The sequence below is a fragment of the Mus musculus genome, chromosome 1 (assembly GCF_000001635.26).
Source record: "Mus musculus strain C57BL/6J chromosome 1, GRCm38.p6 C57BL/6J".
Taxonomy (NCBI): Eukaryota; Metazoa; Chordata; class Mammalia; order Rodentia; family Muridae; genus Mus; species Mus musculus.
Window position 1 is genome coordinate 52,851,239 of NC_000067.6, and position 20,206 is coordinate 52,871,444.

Here is a 20,206-nt window from a genome sequence, read left to right on the forward strand (position 1 = left end):
ATCTCACAGTGTTAGTCTTTTCAGTTTAACTTTCTAGAAGAAAACATTATTTAATTTTCATTCTAACATTTGTGGGATGTTCGTGTTGGTAGCTCATTTCTTTTTGTGACTTATATTCTTGTATGGATTTATTTAAGAACACCATGGTTATACCTATGTTTTGGATTTATACATGAAGCTAATAAAATGCATGTGTAAGTTTGCAAGTTTTCTTGTAAGTGTCTGGCTCCTTTAACTCAAACTCGGAGTAGGATGATTGGATTATATGGTATTGTAGAGAACTATCCTCAAATATAACAACCATCATCTTCACAGACGCACACGCACGCGCACGCACATGGCAACACACACACACACACACACACACACACACACACACACGGTGCATTCCAAACCCAGGGTTGTAGACTCTTGACAGAGAGACTTAGTGGACCCTCACCTGAGATTCCAGCCTCTCCCTCCTACACCTCCCAGTCTTTTGTCTGTAATTTTGTGCTAATTGCACATGACCTTATGTTATGGTCTTGGAAGGTGCCAGAGTGTTTAGATCATGGAAGGCTAACAGAAGCAGGAACATCATCCATGCAACTGTGGGAAAGTTGACAAATTTGCTGGGACAAAACATTCTGGTGGCGTGGCTGCTTAAAGTTACACGTAAGCACTGTAAGTAACCCTCATACATGCTCTGTAAGTAACCCTCATACATGCTCTGTAAGTAACCCTCATACATGCTCTGTAAGTAACCCTCATACATGCTCTGTAAGTAACCCTCATACATGCTCTGTTAGTAACCCTCATACATGCTCTGTAATTGTAACCCTCATACATGCTCTGTAAGTAACCCTCATACATGCTCTGTAAGTAACCCTCATACATGCTCTGTTAGTGACCCTCATACATGCTCTGTAAGTAACCCTCATACATGCTCTGTTAGTAACCCTCATACATGCTCTGTTAGTAACCCTCATACATGCTCTGTAAGTAACCCTCATACATGCTCTGTTAGTAACCCTCATACATGCTCTGTAAGTAACCCTCATACATGCTCTGTAATTGTAACCCTCATACATGCTCTGTTAGTAACCCTCATACATGCTCTGTTAGTAACCCTCATACATGCTCTGTAAGTGACCCTCATACATGCTCTGTAAGTGACCCTCATACATGCTCTGTAAGTGACCCTCATACATGCTCTGTAAGTAACCCTCATACATGCTCTGTTAGTGACCCTCATACATGCTCTGTAATTGTAACCCTCATACATGCTCTGTAAGTAACCCTCATACATGCTCTGTTAGTGACCCTCATACATGCTCTGTAATTGTAACCCTCATACATGCTCTGTAAGTAACCCTCATACATGCTCTGTAAGTGACCCTCATACATGCTCTGTTAGTAACCCTCATACATGCTCTGTTAGTAACCCTCATACATGCTCTGTAATTGTAACCCTCATACATGCTCTGTTAGTAACCCTCATACATGCTCTGTAAGTAACCCTCATACATGCTCTGTAAGTAACCCTCATACATGCTCTGTAAGTAACCCTCATACATGCTCTGTAAGTAACCCTCATACATGCTCTGTAATTGTAACCCTCATACATGCTCTGTAAGTAACCCTCATACATGCTCTGTAAGTGACCCTCATACATGCTCTGTTAGTAACCCTCATACATGCTCTGTTAGTAACCCTCATACATGCTCTGTAATGTAACCCTCATACATACTCTGTAAGTAACCCTCATACATGCTCTGTAAGTAACCCTCATACATGCTCTGTTAGTAACCCTCATACATGCTCTGTAAGTAACCCTCATACATGCTTTGTAAGTAACCCTCATACATGCTCTGTAAGTAACCCTCATACATGCTCTGTAAGTAACCCTCATACATGCTCTGTAAGTAACCCTCATACATGCTCTGTAAGTAACCCTCATACATGCTCTGTAAGTAACCCTCATACATGCTCTGTTAGTAACCCTCATACATGCTCTGTAAGTAACCCTCATACATGCTCTGTTAGTAACCCTCATACATGCTCTGTAAGTAACCCTCATACATGCTCTGTAAGTAACCCTCATACATGCTCTGTAATGTAACCCCGACATGAGTTTTGGTTCTCCAGGTTGCATTAATGGAATTATTTTGGTTTATTTTTGATGTCCTTTAAGTAGGTGGTTGGCATTTGTTTCCATCCCCAAGAAAGTTCCCAAAACACATGGGAGGAGGGTGAAATTTTGGAAGAAATCAAAGTCATTTAAAAATGGATGCATCATTTCATTGCTGTGCCTGTCAACAGTGAATGAGTTTTAAATCTGATTTTCAAGGATTTGTTCCAGTAACCTTTAGAAGAGGCTTTGAGGCTGTGTAGAGTTTGTACATTGAGATATAGTAACCTGTTACTGTGCTTCTCTACATCTGTTTCAGGGTCAGCTCCTTCAGAAGAGCCAGCGTTATTCTGCAACATCTGGTACGTTTGCAGTTTCTTTTGTTGGGATCGATAGTCTATGGTACAGCTTAAGAGTGTCACCATTAGGGGAATAGTCAACACTGGGTTGGCAGGTTTCCCTGGTCCCCTAACACTGTTGTCAATCTCCTAACCATTTGCCACTTCCTACACTGTGTTGTAAGGCTTCTATAATGAATGCAGGTAAATCGTACTGTCTCGGTTTTAAATATTGAGTGTGCAACTTAATCTTGAATAAATTCTTAGTTTTTAGTAGCTTGCCTTTTGATATATATCATATCATATCTATCATCTATTTATATCTCTACTGTATCTATGTATATATCTGTATATATGATGAGGATAGTATTTACCATATAGAGCTCCTAAATGTTAATTCTAAATATTTAGCATGTGGCCTGGAGAAATAGCTTAACAGTGGTTAAGATACTGGCTGCTCTTGTAGAAGACTGGGGTTCATTTCCTAGGACTGATGGGTCACAACCATATGTAAGTTCAGTTCCAGTGTATCTGATGCCCTCTTATGGTCTCTGTGGGTACTGTAAGAATTTGGTGCAAAGACATACATGTAGACAAAGCACCCAACCCACCCATTCCCATTTTTTTTGGCCCTGGCATTCCCCTGTACTGGGGCATATACAGTTTGTGTGTCCAATGGGCCTCTCTTTCCAGTGATGGCCGACTAGGCCATCTTTTGATACATATGCAGCTAGAGTCAAGAGCTCCGGGGTACTGGTTAGTCCATATTGTTGTTCCACTTCCAGGGTTGCAGATCTCTTTAGCTCCTTGGGTACTTTCTCTAGCTCCTCCATTGGGGGCCCCGTGATCCATCCAATAGCTGACTGTGAGCATCCACTTATGTGTTTGCTATCAATAGACTTTCTTAAAGCTCTCCTAAGTGCCTATCACTTTTATCTGGTAATGAATCGTCATAAGAATTATATACACATGATTTACAAAGGAAAATGTAAACAGGTTTAATGCTGTCAAAGTATAGTTCTCTATATTTTATTAGGTATTAAGTATATGTGTGCTGTATGATTTTAATTGGCATATTCCAAGTAAAAATTTAAATTCACTTGTTTTTAAATATTTGCAGTCGTGAGGATTGAATCGAGGAGTTCTCATATGCTAGGCAAGCACTTCATCACTGTGCTGCAGTTTTAACATTTAAACTGACTTCCAATTTTAGTTTATGTTTAGGATCCATCTTACCATTTTTAATTATGTCTATGTGTGTCTGTGTATGTGAATGCAGGTGTGCACAGTGGCAGATTCCCCTAGAGTTGGAGGTGTAGGCACTTATGAGGAATTGTATAAGAACAGTATACATTCTTAACAACTGAGCCATCTCTCCAGCCTCTATGACTTCTAATTTTATACTATACCCTGTTCTTATGTGTTGCCACTATATTTTGTAGGGTGAACCTGGGAGAGTGGAGCCTAAAAATAGCCAATTGTATTCAGAGCATCAGACAGTTTATGTTCTGAGGGCAATTGTAAGTGGGAAGCAAGGTCATATGAATAAAGTTCACTTGGGTTTAAGTTGTAGACAAGAAGACAACTCATGGTTGGAGACATCATTCTGAATAATAAAGGGTGAGATGATGGATGTCTAAATTAATAACCGGCTGAAGCTTTGATTGGTCAGGTTTATTGAGGAGGGGTTTGGAGTCAGAGGTCAACCATTTAGCAAATTTTTCTCTAAGGGAGTAAAACTTAATTCTCTGGGACTGGTGACAAACTCTCTGGGGCCAGTGCAGAGCAAGGGAGCAAAATTTAATTCTCTGGGGCTGATGAAAAGGGAGGCAAACACACACACACACACACACACACACACACACACACACACACACGCACACAGTGGATGAAGCAAGGTTTCAACAAGCTCCAACAACTTTATTTTTTCTCCCACAACTTATATATACTAGCAAAATCTTTCAAGCAATATAAAATATACAATGTGGTTACCTTCTATTTTTCTTTTAAGTGAATGAGTATAATGAATATATATGTATGTATATAAACACACACATATCACATTCCTCAATGCCCTTACATGATTAAACATTTTCCATATTACAAGTGAAAAACTAATATTTCAAAAAACCCACATCCATTCATGTCTAAGCAACTTGTTACAGATTCACAAAGTGTAAGCAAGCAACATTATTTTTCTCAGCCAGTTTCTTTTACTGGCAGGCAGCAATTCGAGGTTATAAAGAAAGGGTAATTCATCTTAGTATTTATCTTAAAAAGTAATCTTATAAAAAAATTCTTCAAAGATCATAAATCTAAACTTTTATATGAAAAAACAGTCATTTCTACTTTAAATCCCCAGAGTGTGCACATTCAACATAAAAAAAAAAATCAGGAAGCCAAGGGCAAAAATGGGTTCAAGAAATGAATCATCACCTTCATCATCAGCCCGTCTGCTAGTACTGGCCGGGCTGCCATTGTCCTTATTCCCTGTCCTCAAAAAAAAAAAAAAAAAAAAAAAAAAAAAAAAATCCCTTGCTCGATTATCAAAAGTGTGCTTTTCTGAATTTTTAAATTGTTCCCCAAGTTTTCTATATCAAAACCATTAAAGGAGCCTATTAACCTACCTTTACTAGCAATCTACATCTCTGCATTTTTTTCTAAGGGTGGTGGTTGAATGACTAATCGGCTCCACTAGCAATACTCGGAAAATAGCAATCACTATTATTGTAAGTGCCAATAACACTACCCAGTGAGGAGATGGAAACCCCTTATAGTCTTCATACAGCTCATAGATGATAAAGATTCTGATGACCAGGAAGGCAACAAGGAGAGAAAAACTCCACAAGAGCAGGAAGTCCTCCTCAGGGCACATAGTCCTCAGGGCTCTGCCTCTCCAAGGCGCACACATCATGACTGTGCTAGCCAGTGGGCAGCATTCCGTGAGTTCTAAAGCTGTTTTGCTGCTCCTCTGGCACGACACCCAGTAAAACCCATTTCTGTTATTATATGAAATAGGCACGGAAGCACATCCTAAGAACAATTCAAGTCATGGAGGAACGGAGATTACAACTCTTGGACTGTGTGAGGTTTAAAATATTGTCTGTAGATAAAGGAAGGTGCTAAGATGGTGGTGTTATGAGCGCTGGCAGTTGTGTATGTGTGTCTGAATCATACAAAGCTGCTGGGTAGTTAAGAGTCATGTCCTTACAGGCACAGTGCTTACTTCACATAGCATAGCTCTTTTGTAGCCTCCCAGTTTTAGTTTCAATGACCTTTTTATTTCACTTTTTTGTTTTTAAAATATTTGACATGGCCAGGGGTAGTGGCACACATCTTTAGATTTATTTATTTTATGCATATGAGTACACTGTTGCTGTCTTCAGACACACCAGAAGAGGGCATCAGATCTCATTACAGATGGTTGTGAGCCACCATGTGGTTGCTGGGAATTGAACTCAGGACCTCTGGAAGAGTAGTCCATGCTCTTAACCACTGAGCCAACTCTCCAGCCCCTCAGTGACCTTTTTAAACAGTGATGCTGAAGCTCTTAGAGCATTAGGGTACCATTCATACAGATATATATCAGTGTATCTAATCTGCTTCTAAATGACAGTCTATACATTGAAGACAGCTGTCAGTTCTGTAGTTACGGGAATGCTGATGAAGTAGTCCTGTGTGAGACCCTAAGCCAGTGTGTAGACAGCATCTTTCCAATTCAGAACATGCAAACCTGTGCTGGAGTGATGGCTCAGCAGTTAACATCCCTGACTGCAGTTCTAAAGGTCCCGGGTTTAAATCCCAGCAACTGCATGGTGGCTCTCAATGCTCTGAGGTGGTTTTCGCTGCTCTATTGTGGCTGTCTGAACACAGTGACAGTGCACCAATAGTAATAAAATCAATACACCTTTAATAGGAAAAAAAAAAAAAAGAACGTGCAAACCTGAAGCTTTGTGACCTGGCCTTGCTGCTTGTCTGTCTGTACTCCTATTGTACATTTTCTTGTCCAGCCTTTGTTTCACTCATGTTTACCATCTTAGTATTTCCAGATACTTATGTTTATGGTTAGTACTTAACATTGTCCTACCCAGAATTCTCACCTCCCTCATTTCGGTCAAAGCTCAGGCCAGATGCTATTTTAGTCAAGATATCAATAGCTACTATATAGTAAGATTATTTGCTCTCTCCATTTTCTAAGCACTTAATGTAGAATTTGAAATTTGTAACAAACTACAAGATTTAAGAGTATTTCATAGTCCAAGGAGCTCTAGGAAAGGCTATGTTGTAGATTAGTTGATTCAATCCACTTAGAAATAAGATATTAACTCCTTGCATGCTATATCCACTCCAGTAGTGACAAGTGCGACAGGCCCTAAAACCTGGGTGCTGTCCTGAGGCGAAAAGTTCACAGAAACTTAGTCTCCTAGCATCCTGTATAAAGAATGCTCCAATGTCCTTGCTTTAGTTGGTAAACAGATCTGTGTGCTTTCCCTTAATATTGCTTTATTACAAGTGCTCCTAAGGATTGATATTTTGACTTATAGCTAAGTTAGATTCTAGGCAGTCCTTGATCAGACCTTGGGCATGGATAGCTAAGTCACTGCCCTACACAGAAATTTACCATTATCTAGGAAGAAGGAAGTTTGTGACCTAAAGAGGAACCAGAGTAGATACTTAGAACCGTAGATAGTTGCGCTACACCCATACACAAGTATTTACAATGGCCTAAGGGGAAGGTGGACTTTACAATAGACTAGAATAGGAACTAGGCATGAAGCCCTTGCCCCTGGCTTCTAACATTAAGTGGACCTTAGGTGGAGCTGTTTTTGATTCCAGTTGTTAACATTGAATTTTATCCCAGTTGGTTCCTGCTAGTGCTTCCGTGTTTGCATTCCTCTGTTTTGTGTAAGAATCCAGTAACCTCTTTGTACCTTGCTGGTGTGTCACCCAACTTCCCTATTTTCTTCTATATAAAAAGTTTGATGCTCGATTTGACAAATTACATTCAGATTCTACACAATCTTGTGTGTCGCTTCTGTTTGTCACTCCTTGACCACCTGCAACCAGAGACCCATTCCACGCAGATAAGAGACCCAAAAAGGGGATAGTCTGTGGCACTTACATGGGTATTTTGTTCCCCATTCTAAGGAGGGACGAAGTATTCACCCTTTGGTATTCCTTCTTCTTGAGTTTCATGTGTTTTGCAAATGTATCTTGGGTATTCTAAGTTTCTGGGCTAATATCCACTTATCAGTGAGTGCATATCATGTGAGTTCTTTTGTGATTGGGTTACCTCACTAAGGATGATATTCTCCAGATGCATCCATTTGCCTAAGAATTTCATAAATTCATTGTTTTTAATAGCTAAGTAGTACTCTATTGTGTAAATGTACCACATTTTCTGTATACGTTCCTCTGTTGAGGGACATCTGGGTTCTTTCCAGCTTCTGGCTATTATAAATAAGGCTGCTGTGAACATAGTGGAGCATGTGTCCTTATTACAAATTGGAACATCTTCTGGGTATATGCCCAGGAGAGGAATTGCTGGATCTTCTGGTAGTACTATGTCCAATTTTGTGAGGAACCACCAGACTGATTTCCAGAGTGGTTGTACCAGCTTGTAATCCCACCAACAATGGAGGAGTGTCCCTAGACTGCCCCATCCGGGGATCCATACCATAAACAACCACCAAACGCAGACACAATTGCATATGCCAGCAAGATTTTGCCCACAGGACCCTGATATAGCTGACTCTTGTGAGGCCATGCCAATGCCTGGCAAATACAGAAGTGGATGCTTAGAGTCATCTATTTGGATGGAACACATGGCTCCCAATGGAGGAGCTAGAGAAAGTACCCAAGGAGCTGAAGGTGTCTGCAACCCTATAGGAGGAACAGCAATATGAACTAACCAGTACCACCAGAGCTTGTGTCTCTAGTTTCATATGTAGCAGAAGATGGCCTAGTCGGCCATCATTGGTAGGAGAGGCCCTTGGTCTTGCGAAGATCATATGCCTCAATACAGGGGAATACCAGGGCCAGGAAGTGGGAGTGGGTGGGTTGGAGAGCACGGTGGGGGGAGGGTATAAGGGACTTTTGGGATAGCATTTGAAATGTAAATGAAGAAAATATCTAATAAAAAATGAAAAAAAAAGATATTAAAAATTTTGGAGGTGTGCATGGTTTGCTTGGAGACTCCTCCATGTGTTTAATCTGAGAAGCCTTTGTTGGGCATCTCTAGGTAGACACTCCTCTAGTTATGCTTGAAAGATGTGCACTTGGTGTGTGTTTTGCTGTGGGTGTATGATGAACCTTAATGAAGTTATTCCTTGTTCACTTAGAGAATGTCCATGCACACAGAAGCTGCAGAAGTGCTGCTGGAGAGGAGAGGCTGTGGAGGCGTCATAACGCTCAACAGACCCAAGTTCCTCAACGCACTGAGTCTGAATATGATCCGGCAGATCTATCCACAGCTAAAGGTCTGCAATAGTCTGAATGCATCAGGTCAAGCCTTCTGAAGTCCATTGTAGGAGAACATTCCTGGTATTTCACTGTAGGACCCTGCTACATCAGCACCAATGATGCTTTCCCGTGGAATCTATTCCACTTACTGTCTTAGGAGACACCTTTTCCTTCACTTAGCTCTTACATGTTTCTCTTTGTGTTCTGCCACATCTTCATCTCACTGATCTTTTAGACAGAGTTCCTAGAGATCAGTGTACTGAATGAAAAGAAGAAAGAAAAAGGAAGGACATGACTGTCCCTAGGTATGGTGTACAAGAAGGTTTACTGTAGATAAATGGGCTATCAGAGCCAGAGGCAGGATATTTGGGAGAATCCAGGAGACTAACAGAGTAAAGGGGAGACAAAAATGGGCAGGGTAACTAAAATGGCTGCATTAAATGGGAAAGGTCAGCTGGAGGAAGGACAGTCCAGGGCCTACCTAGCCTAGAGAAATTTAGGTTAGAGGACAGAGTATGCCAGCCACACCCTGTAACAGGACTGAAGGATGCTGGGAGAACCTGGCAGCTATGTCCTCATTCATAATTTAAAGAGGCACCTCAGTTAGCCATTTGTCCTAGGTTTGAGACCTAACATACCTAGGTTTGAGACCTCATACATCATGAGTCTGATCTGCTTCTTCATGACAGCCTTTTGGATTGAAGACAACTTTGTCTTTCCATTTTTTTTTTAAACAGAGTCTAGCTAGGCAGCCCAGGCTGGACTCAAAATCTTCTTGCCTGTGCCTCCTCCTTGCTGGGACTGGCGTTTGTACTTCCATGCCCCAGGACTCAGCCGTCTTACATTGCTTGGCCAACTCCCTCTTTCTTTGCTGCTTGGCACCCCTTATTCCTCCTAGCCCCTCGTCCTTTATATTTCTTAGCCATCCTTAAATCCTTAGGTAGGCTTTTAAAGTGAAATGCTTGGGACATTAGAAAAGTATAGGGCTAAAAGTCAGGCATGTATTAAAAACTTGGATTTCTGCATATTAACTCTGTAGGCTGGGCATGATAATCTCTGTACCCCAGCATTCCTCAGCTGGGAGAAATGAGAATGATGGTCTATCTCTCTGCCACTGATCTGCACCCCACACTCTTATTGTGCTGACTTTATTACTTGACCTCATGAAACTCCCATCACCCTCAAATTTAAAAAACTTTGTAAGAACTTGTCTGTGTAAGAACTTTTTTTGGTATAACAGAGTCCTGTCTTGCATGGGAGAAAGACTATTGGTGCACAACATACCAGCATTCTTTGGGTTGATTTGTTCTCTAGACTCATAAATGTATATGACACAGTGCCATTAGGCACTTATTTATTTATCTTTTCTTAAAACTCTGACAAAGTTTGGAGCTGAGACGAAAGGATGGACCATCTAGAGACTGCCATATCCAGGGATCCACCCCATAATCAGCTTCCAAACGCTGACACCATTGCATACACTAGCAAGACTTTATCGAAAGGACCCAGATGTAGCTGTCTCTTGTGAGACTATGCCGGGGCCTAGCAAACACAGAAGTGGATGCTCACAGTCAGCTCTTGGATGGATCACAGGGCTCCCAATGGAAGAGCTAGAGAAAGTACCCAAGGAGCTAAAGGGATCTGCAACCCTATAGGTGGAACAACATTATGAACTAACCAGTACCCTGGAGCTCTTGACTCTAGCTGCATATGTATCAAAAGATGGCCTAGTCAGCCATCACTGGAAAGAGAGGCCCATTGGACACGCAAACTGTATATGCCCCAGTACAGGGGAACGCCAGGGCCAAAAAAATGGGAATGGGTGGGTAGGGAAGTGGGGGGGAGGGTATGGGGGACTTTTGGGATAGCATTGGAAATGTAATTGAGGAAAATATGTAATAAAAAATATTAAAAAAAAGCTCTGATAGAAATTTCTGGGATATATTCCAGTCTGTACTTAGAAAATGAAATGAAATGAAATGAAATTGGTGGGACCCATTCCTCTGCGAGTGTTTTATGAAGGTCACATATGTGCACACAGATGTATATGAATGTATTTTAAGTGAGCTTATATTTACTATGCTCTCAAAAGCCATTATCGTCTCTTATGTTTGGGTAGACATGGGAACAAGACCCTGACACATTCCTGATCATCATAAAGGGAGCCGGAGGAAAGGCCTTCTGTGCTGGAGGGGACATCAAAGGTAAAACGCCTGCCCACTGTAAACTCTTACCTCACTACAACTAATACATATGGAAGTGCTTGAGATAGTTTTTGTTTAGTTTGCTTTTTAGAATTGTTTGTTGTATGTTAACAATTTTTTACAAGTTAAAGTTTAAAATATGGAGAATTTGTTACCATTCGAATGGGGATTTTATTTTATTACAAATGTCCAGTGCTGAAGTTTAGATATTTTGTTCTTCTCTTGTGACATGTGTCCCGCCCCTAGTATCACCAACATCACCGCCATGTGAAGGACTTACTGTTTTCCAAACCCGCTGTGTGCAGACTCTGTTACTTTCCTACCTCTCACAATTCAGAGCAGGAATCTTGCGTGAACAGAGTTAGAGTTAGAGTCTATTGTGTTAATACTATAATATGATTAAACACACATAAATGAAGATTTGCTTTTTTTTAATTATTGCTCAATTCAGTTTACGTATTTAACTAAAATGATAAGTATTTGTTCTCGAGAGAGAGTTTATGAACTCACTGCTGTCACTGTGGTTGTCCCGCTGAAAGGAATTTTTGCAGTATGTTCCTTCTTACGGAGTTGCTACGGCTAGGGGATTTTCTTCGTTTTTGTTCTAATTTTATGTAATTTTAAAATTATGTATGAATTTGCTTGATTATTAAAAGACAACCTTTGTTCACCAAATTTACAAGTTTATGTAAACCACTGCATTATGAGTAGGAAGGAAACCCATGTAGCGTCAGGATCGGAGTCACATGATCACTCAGATTAAAGTAACTGCAAGTTAAAATTGCTTCATGATGGAAAACTTAATTGCTTAAAGCGATGTGTTAACCGAATTGTGGTTTTGCCTACAACATGAATTCTTTAGGTGTGTATGCATTATACATACATCTGTGCCTGTGTGTGCATGTGTGTGACTGTGTGTATGTGTGTGTGCCTGTGTACTTATGACTGTGTATATGAATGCTGGAATACCTGTGACTGCATACACATGTGATATAAAATGTGTGTGTGTGCACGTGTATATCTATAACTGTATGTGTGTGAGACTGTGTGTGTGCATGTTCCTGTGTACCTGTATGTGTGTGCATGAGATACTGTGTGTGTGAGAGAGACTTTGTGTGAATGTGTGACTATGTACCTGTATGTGTGGCACATGTTTGTCTGTGTGCGTACCTGTATGCCTTTGCCTATGTGTGTGTGCACCAAATGCCTGTGCCTGTGTGTGTTATACTTGTGTTTGTGGTGTGTGTGTATACATATGTACAACTGCATGTACACTAAGAGTCAAACCTGAGTCTCATACATGCCTGTGCTCAATCTCTTAATGAGTGTACCATGAATATTGTAAAATTATTGTTCATTTCCCCCAGGGGGCCTTTTCTTTAGAGTAGGGCTACAATCTTGTCAGGCTCCTTATTGGAACACCAAATGCTTTGATTGAGGTTAGCTGCTTTGAGTTGTGAGCAGTTTTTGAAAATGAGTTGTTCTAGTTTGAGTCACTGTTCTGTGATGAAACGCTGTTACCAAAACAACTTACAGGAGGAAGGGCTTATTTTAGCCTATGGTTCTGGGGGAGAGTCTGAGACAGGGAGGAATGGTAGTAGGCAGCCAGAGCAGGGCACTGAGAGAGCTGGGGTTATCTCCATCTTTAAGTGGGGTGAGGCTGTCCCAGTGATTATAACTCTCAGGCCCTCTCCAAACAGCACCACAACCCATGGCCAAGTGTTCAGATAGCTGAGCCTACTGGGGACATTTCTAACATAAATACCACCCACAACTGACTTTATAGTCTTCTTTAGACACAGTAGAAGTTCCATAATTGTTCTAGCGTATATGTACAAAACAATGCATGTGATTTCTAGAAAATTCTACAATAAGTAGATACTTTAAAGGTGAATGTAATTTAATTTTAATTTATATGTAACTAGGTGATTTATATAAAATTAGCTTAAAATAAAATTAGAAGGAACCCTGAGGAAGTTTGGGGGTGAAGTTAGAGTCTGAGAGTTGGTAGGGAAGCCTTTAGCTCAGCAAAGGGCAACAGATAAGGGTTTTCCCCTTCAGGAACTATCCCTCATTTGCATCATAATAGCAGTCTCAACAGATCTTTCTTAGGAGACTCTAGTTGGCCCTTGGTGTCTGACATTCTGCCTTATGGATTCAACTTACTATAGATGGGAAATATTTGGGAAAAATTTTGTACCAAATAGGTACAACCTTTTTGTCTTCTCTTTCTCCTCTAGATGCCATGTGGCAACAGTTTACGCTAGGTGTTATAGATCACCTAAAGGAGACTCACAGTGCATAGTATGATACCATCCCCTCCAAGAAACTTGGGCATCTGTGGATTTTGGTGCCTGGGTCAGTTAGTATGCCACAGTGGCCACAGAATTTGGAGTGATACTTACATGTACTGTCCTCTTAAATGACACAAACATTGGATCAGGTACAGGGAAGTGGCTGTGAAACTTCCATGCTCTCTTGGCTGTGTGAAACTTCCTCATGGGGATCTATTAAATCTCGAATTTCAGAGCTCAGAGCAAAGCACAAACATAAACCAATGGCATTGTTCAGGATATATTCTCTTGATAAATTATCTGTAATTATTCTGGAGCCTTTGGATTTTCTGAAGACTTCATTATGTAAGCATGAGTTTAACTTAGAATGACATGCAGAAATGTGATTGGTGAATAGGTCTAAGCTAATGCAAGTAACCAAGTGGGACACTGCTTCCTCTGCTCATTTTTTTCCTCTGAAGTCTGGAAGAGGACTCTTCAAATGAGGGTCTTGTGATACAGGTCAGAATGTCTCTATAACCAGCTCTAAGTAGTGGGAGGGAAAGAACAGAGACTGTGACCTGCTTTGAGCAGAGAGGTTCTAGTGTTTGTGACCTACTTTGAAAAGGGACTTAAGGAGCCAGAAACTGTGGGTGAAAGATCAGATTGTGTGTGTGTGTGTGTGTGTGTGTGTGTGTGATGTACTTACAAAAGAATTTTTCTTTGAAAATTTGACATTGGATCATGGGTCTCTGCCAAAGGGTAATGTGTCACCAACATGGGTAACTTCAAACATTAAAGCCATCTGACAGTTCCCCTGCTTTCAGCACTTAATGATATCTGAGACTGTATTGACCAGAAGCCGTCTTTATGATTTGTAGTTGCTCTTGCCTTCATTTTCTTCTCTTTTCCTCCTTCCTTAGCACTCTCAGAAGCTAAAAAAGCAAGACAGAATTTAACTCAAGATTTATTCAGAGAAGAATACATCTTGAACAATGCAATTGGTATGTGTGTGATCTGCTCTGAGCTTTGAACATGGAATCCAGAGATGGAACGGCACTGTAGTCTGTTAAAATGCAACCAATAGGCACTCTTTATGGAAACATTCCTACTGATCATACTGATAAAATTATTTTCTTTGTTATAGAATAATTATATTGTCTTTGTTAAAATCAATTGAAAATATGGATTCTTGATCATTTAGTTAGCTTTTTCAGAAGACAAGAAAACTTGGGTCCCAGGTTTCTAAACAAAATAAAGTACCATTTTCTATTTCTCTGGGAACTCTGGAGTGGAAATTTCTAGAGTCAGAGTTCTAGGTTTCTATGCAAGTCAAGTGACATTTACTTTAGCCAAACATGTTTTGAAAAGTTAAATTAATACAACATTTGTATCCATAAGTCTAGACATAGTAGCAATATTCTGATTTTGCATCAAGTTGTAAGTTATGGTTCGGTCTCCTTTGTGGTTTTCTAGCTTAGGGTCACAGTTCACTGTTCAGAATTGGTGTTGACTCCTGTACTTCTGTACTGTCCGTTATTGTCAATATTCCCATGTTATCTAGTCTACGGTTATACATAAGAGGAACTTTCTGGTTTTTACTGATAGAGATGGCTGAGCCCTTGTATTTTGTACTCTAGAGACCAATTGTTGGTTTACTTAGAAATAAATATGGAATGGATATGTTATATAACTTTGTTTCCAAAATTTCCCAGAGACTTTTTTTTTTTGTACACATCTTTTGTCTTGACTACCCTTGGATTTTTCTCTTTTAACTTAAGAATTGTTTTGCCTAATTATACAAAAATTTCTATAGAAACCTGGGAATATGTAATCCAGAGGCCTCAAGTTTAATCCCTAGGCTTGGGATGACAGGTAGGCAGGCAGGCAGGCAGACAGACAGACAGACAGATGTTCAGAAGAGGACTGAATATACAAGAATGAGTGACTATGAGAAAGAAAGTAAGAATAGCTGGTTAGCAGCTGTGCAAGTGCAGACTGGAAAGACAGCAACTTGTTCCACACTATCAAGGAGAACTGGCAGCTTTCATAGTAGTCTTTGCATGAATCTTTGTGGAGTTATAATTTATAGTATAATACCATACATGCTCAATTGTTTTTAGAAGATTAACAAGTTGTACAGCTGCATGTGTGTTGTCCATTTCAAGAGCCACTGAACTTTTGAAATGTGGCTAATGTAACCAAGAAACTAAATTTTAAATGTGGATATGTTGTGTGAAGTTTTAGCTACTCCACTTTATGCTTCTTACTGGATATGTTTCCAGCCACCTGCCCAGCAACTCTTTGGTTCCGTGAATGAAAGACACACAGACACACACGCACACACACACCCCTCAGTTAATCTTAATATGCTGAGACTGGCTCAAGGCTGGGCAGTTTTAATTATCTGCCCAGCTATTATAGATTTCCCTCTGGTACTCATGACTCACCTCCTTATGATCTATCTTTGCTGCCTAAGACACTTCTGAGCAGCCCTTCCAGGGGCTGCATTCCTTCTTACCTACATTTTAGATGATCTTCCCTCTGCAGCTCTAAATCTGATCCCGTCTTCCCCGCCCTACACACAGTTAAGGAGATCTCATCTCCTCCTTTCTGCTGTGCTAGTCCCCATAACTCTTAAGGGTCCAGCACCGTCTCTCTGCCCAGCCATTGGCCACTGGATTCTTTATTGATCAATCAAAAAGCAATTAGGGACAAGTACCTTCAGCGTTTGGACACGCAGATTCATGATTGAATCAAAGCATTAGAACCAATATCCAACACTGATAAATTATAATTTAATAGAAATGGTTCCATGTGGCCAATAAGTACTCATATTTTCATGAAATAAAAAGAAATAGAAAACATTTAGGTAATATAAAGATAGTATTTGGTAAAATATTAAAAGTATATGTAGAGGAAAGGTATATATAGAGAAAATCAAAAGGTAAAAATTCTATACATTGTGGCATTATAGTCAACAAGGAATTTAGCAGACTCTGGCTTAATGTCCTGCATTAGTTATTGCTTAATGTTTTATATATGAAATATGCATGTCTGTAGATGTTGATGTGGGGTGAGTGTCTATATCTCTACCACAATCAATAATTTCTTTTGTAGCTTTTAAAGAACTTCGCATATAGACCTTGTTTGTGTGAAGTCTGAGCTGTGCTTTGTCTGTGAATACTTTGGGAATTTCCAGATGGGTCAGAATACAGCTCTGTCTCGGTCTTCACCAGTAGAAGTTAGGTCAGGTTCTTCCTCTTAGTCCCATACTCCCAGAAATAAGACTCAGACTCAAAATACAGTTACAAATACCTTGCCATATAGCTAGACTCTTCTCTGATTAGATCATAACTTAAAATAACTCATATATTCTACTCTACATTTTGTCATGTGGCTGGTTACCAGTGCCCAGGTACCATATGCTCATCTCATGATGTAATTCCAGGCAAATCTCTTGTGCTGGGCACTCTCCCAGAATTCTTTCTGCCTCTCAGATGTCCCACCTCTCATTTCTTGCTTAAGCCATAGGCCATCAGATTTATTATTAACAGGTGCCATATTCATACAGACACAAGATATTCTCTCTACATACATCAGGCGTAGTATTGTTAGTAAACTGTGACAAAAACCTTGTACTTTGTGTTTTTATTATGTTCTGCTTCCTCTCTGAGAAGAAATCCTATAAAAGGAAATAGAGACAGTAAATGTTTATGTGATTCATAGAATTTTTTTCAAACAGGGATATCTGAGGATGTATGTTATAGATGAGGACACACTTGTGTATGACATATATGAAACACTTATCTAATATGTGCATGTCATATATAACTCACATGGCTATCACTCAGTGCCTTCTGAGTTGCCTCTTCACTTAATAGTAAAGTAAGACTGGAGTCTGGGTCTGACCCCTTCCATCTGTGTTTGTTCTTCTGTGTACTTCTCTGTGTGTCTCCAGATGCTATCATTGTATAGATAGTAGACATGCTCTTTAACGCACAGCTGGGTATGTGGCCTATAAGGTAGATGTTAGTTATTTTTCTTAGCTGCCAAGTAATTCAAAACTTGCATGTTTCTGACATAAGGCTGAGTTGTTAAATGATGAGTATTTTTACCATGATTGTATATGACTTGATGTTTAAATATCATTTACATTACAGCCCATGTAATAGTCTTGATTTTCTTTAAACATTATCTAAGGAAACTAGAGTATGCATAGTATGACTTTTGGAAAGAAGATGTTTTAGATATTCTAACCAAAGCTCTCTTTGTTCTAGCATCTTGTCAGAAACCATATGTTGCCCTTATTGATGGAATCACAATGGGTGGGGTAAGTGGACCTTTTGTTATTTTCATTGTATAAATAAGTTGTATTAAAATAATGATTATTTCATAAAAATTAGACAGTGAGTGTAATATAATACAGCTTACTGGAACAAATGTTCATTTCAGTTTCAGATTTTGGGAGATTTGGGATATAAATTGTATTGGAGCACTTTAGATTCTTTAACCCAAAAGATCATTTTTTATGTTCTTAATTATGCTATAACCTATTTTAATCCTTGTAGTTAGCAAACTGTTTTAAGCAACAGAAACTTATTTCTTTGTGTGTGTGTGTGTGTGTGTGTGTGTGTGTGTGTGTGTGTGTGTGTGCGCGCGCGCACGCGCGCGTGATAAGGGGGTAACATATAAGAGAGTATATGAGCATGCATCTGCCATGGTGCATGGGTAGAGGTCAGCCTTGTTTGTCAGCCTTCACCTCTGCCTTCTTTGAGCCAAGCTTCTTGTTGTTTTTCTCCTGTGTATGTCAGGCCACTTGGCCTGCAAACTTTAGAGATTCTCCTGGTTTTGCTCCTGTCTCCTTTTAGGTTGCTTTCTGTTAGTTTTAGGGATTCTTATGTATTGTCATGCTTGCATGTGAAGGCTTTGCCCACTGAGCTCTCTCCCAAGTTCTGCTTGCACTGTTTTGTTTACATGTGAAATTTCCCCTCTTTTGGAATATTGGGCATTGCACTCAGGACCATATACACCCTGAGCAAACGTTCCACCACTTAGCTTCATCCCTGTCCCTTGCTTTTTGAGGCAGGGCTTTGATGTGTAGCTCAGGCAAGCCATGAACTTGTCGTGTGCTCTAGGACAGCCTTGAGCTCAAGTTGTTCCTGCCTGCATCCCCAGTGCTGGCTGGAATTGCAGGTGTATTGCCCCCTTATACATATACATTGCAGGTGTATTGCCCCCTTATACATATACATTGCAGGTGTACTGCCCCCTTATACATATACATTGCAGGTGTACTGCCCCCTTATACATATACATTGCAGGTGTACTGCCCCCTTATACATATACATTGCAGGTGTACTGCCCCCTTATACATATACATTGCAGGTGTACTGCCCCCTTATACATATACATTGCAGGTGTACTGCCCCCTTATACATATACATTGCAGGTGTATTGCCCCCTTATACATATACATTGCAGGTGTATTGGCCCCTTATACATATACATTGCAGGTGTATTGGCCCCTTATACATATACATTGCAGGTGTATTGCCCCCTTATACATATACATTGCAGGTGTATTGCCCCCTTATACATATACATTGCAGGTGTATTGCCCCCTTTCCTACTTATACATCAGCAGGGCTTCCAGTAGTGTTGGGAAAAAAATACGTTCAGCCTTCAATGGTGTGGAGGTGGATTACTGACTTGTTTCTGCTCTATAACATTTTGCATTCGTGGAAGTGCTGGAATGTTATTTTCTTTTTTGAGACAGAGTCTTGCTCTGCACTTTTTGGTCTCCCAGTTCACTTGTTTTTAACTTTGAAGAGTTGGGATTGCAGCTCTATGCCTCCAGACCCAGTTTGGTGGTTCCTTAAAAAACGGGGGTGGGGGGAGGCTCCTGTCAATTGACAGATGTGCTATTTGGTGTTTGTGCTATTATGAAGACTAAGATATACTTTGAGTAACTTGCTATGAAATTGGAGAAAACATGAAATAGTCACAGAACAAGTGGTTGTTTGCTGCTGACTGTAACAATTGAGTCTTTGCTGAAAGAGGGATCAGAATGGAGCTGCAGGGCAGAGAAGGGGCTGAGTGGAAAAGACAGTGGATTGAACTAACCCTGGAAAGGTATTGTGGGTACAAGAAGGACACCTATAAGAACATTTATTTATGTTTGGGGAGAGGGGCGCAGGTACCATGGTGAGCATGGGAGGCCAGAGGACACCACGTGGGATGAGCGTGGTTCTTTCCTCCACCATGTGATCCTGGCACTGAGGTCAGGCCCTCAGACTTTGGTAGCAGGGTCTTTACCCGCTCAGCAACTACTTTTTATGACTCTTTGGAATAATGGCTGACAATCCCACATGGTAGCCCATAGGCATCAATAACTCCAGTCCCAGTGGATCTGACCCCTTCTGATTTCTATAGGCATCAGGCACACATGTAGTACACATACATACATGTAGGCAATACACACACACACACACACACACACACACACACACACACACACACACAAAATCTAAAAAAAAAAACCAAAAAAGCATTTTTTTCGAAGACAGTCCATTCCTTCATCCTTGAGGGCAGATATTAGTATCTTAGCATGTTTGGTTATACTTGTCGAGACAGCACTAACTTGGGAACTTAAAGGCCTTGTTAGTGCTGGTGGCACAGGCTTGTAACTCTAGCACCCAGGAAACTGAGGTAGGGGGATCATGAAAAGAAAGACAGACTGGACTGGGCTATATGGTGTGGTCCTGTTATAAAACAAAAAGGAAAGGGGGGAAACACCTGTAATAGTTGTCTGAGGTG

The 20,206-nt window shown here is 40.3% G+C and overlaps 1 protein-coding gene across 1 annotated transcript in view; it reads left to right on the forward strand.

Annotated features, from left to right (window-relative positions):
- Hibch (3-hydroxyisobutyryl-Coenzyme A hydrolase) overlaps positions 1–20,206 on the forward strand; it is a 75,949-nt gene that overhangs the window by 6,201 nt on the left and 49,542 nt on the right. The window contains exons 2-6 of the mRNA NM_146108.2: positions 2,430–2,472; positions 8,790–8,927; positions 11,030–11,114; positions 14,311–14,391; positions 17,668–17,720. Coding sequence (NP_666220.1) covers positions 2,430–2,472; positions 8,790–8,927; positions 11,030–11,114; positions 14,311–14,391; positions 17,668–17,720 — 400 coding nt within the window. The remainder of the gene's footprint in view (positions 1–2,429; positions 2,473–8,789; positions 8,928–11,029; positions 11,115–14,310; positions 14,392–17,667; positions 17,721–20,206) is intronic.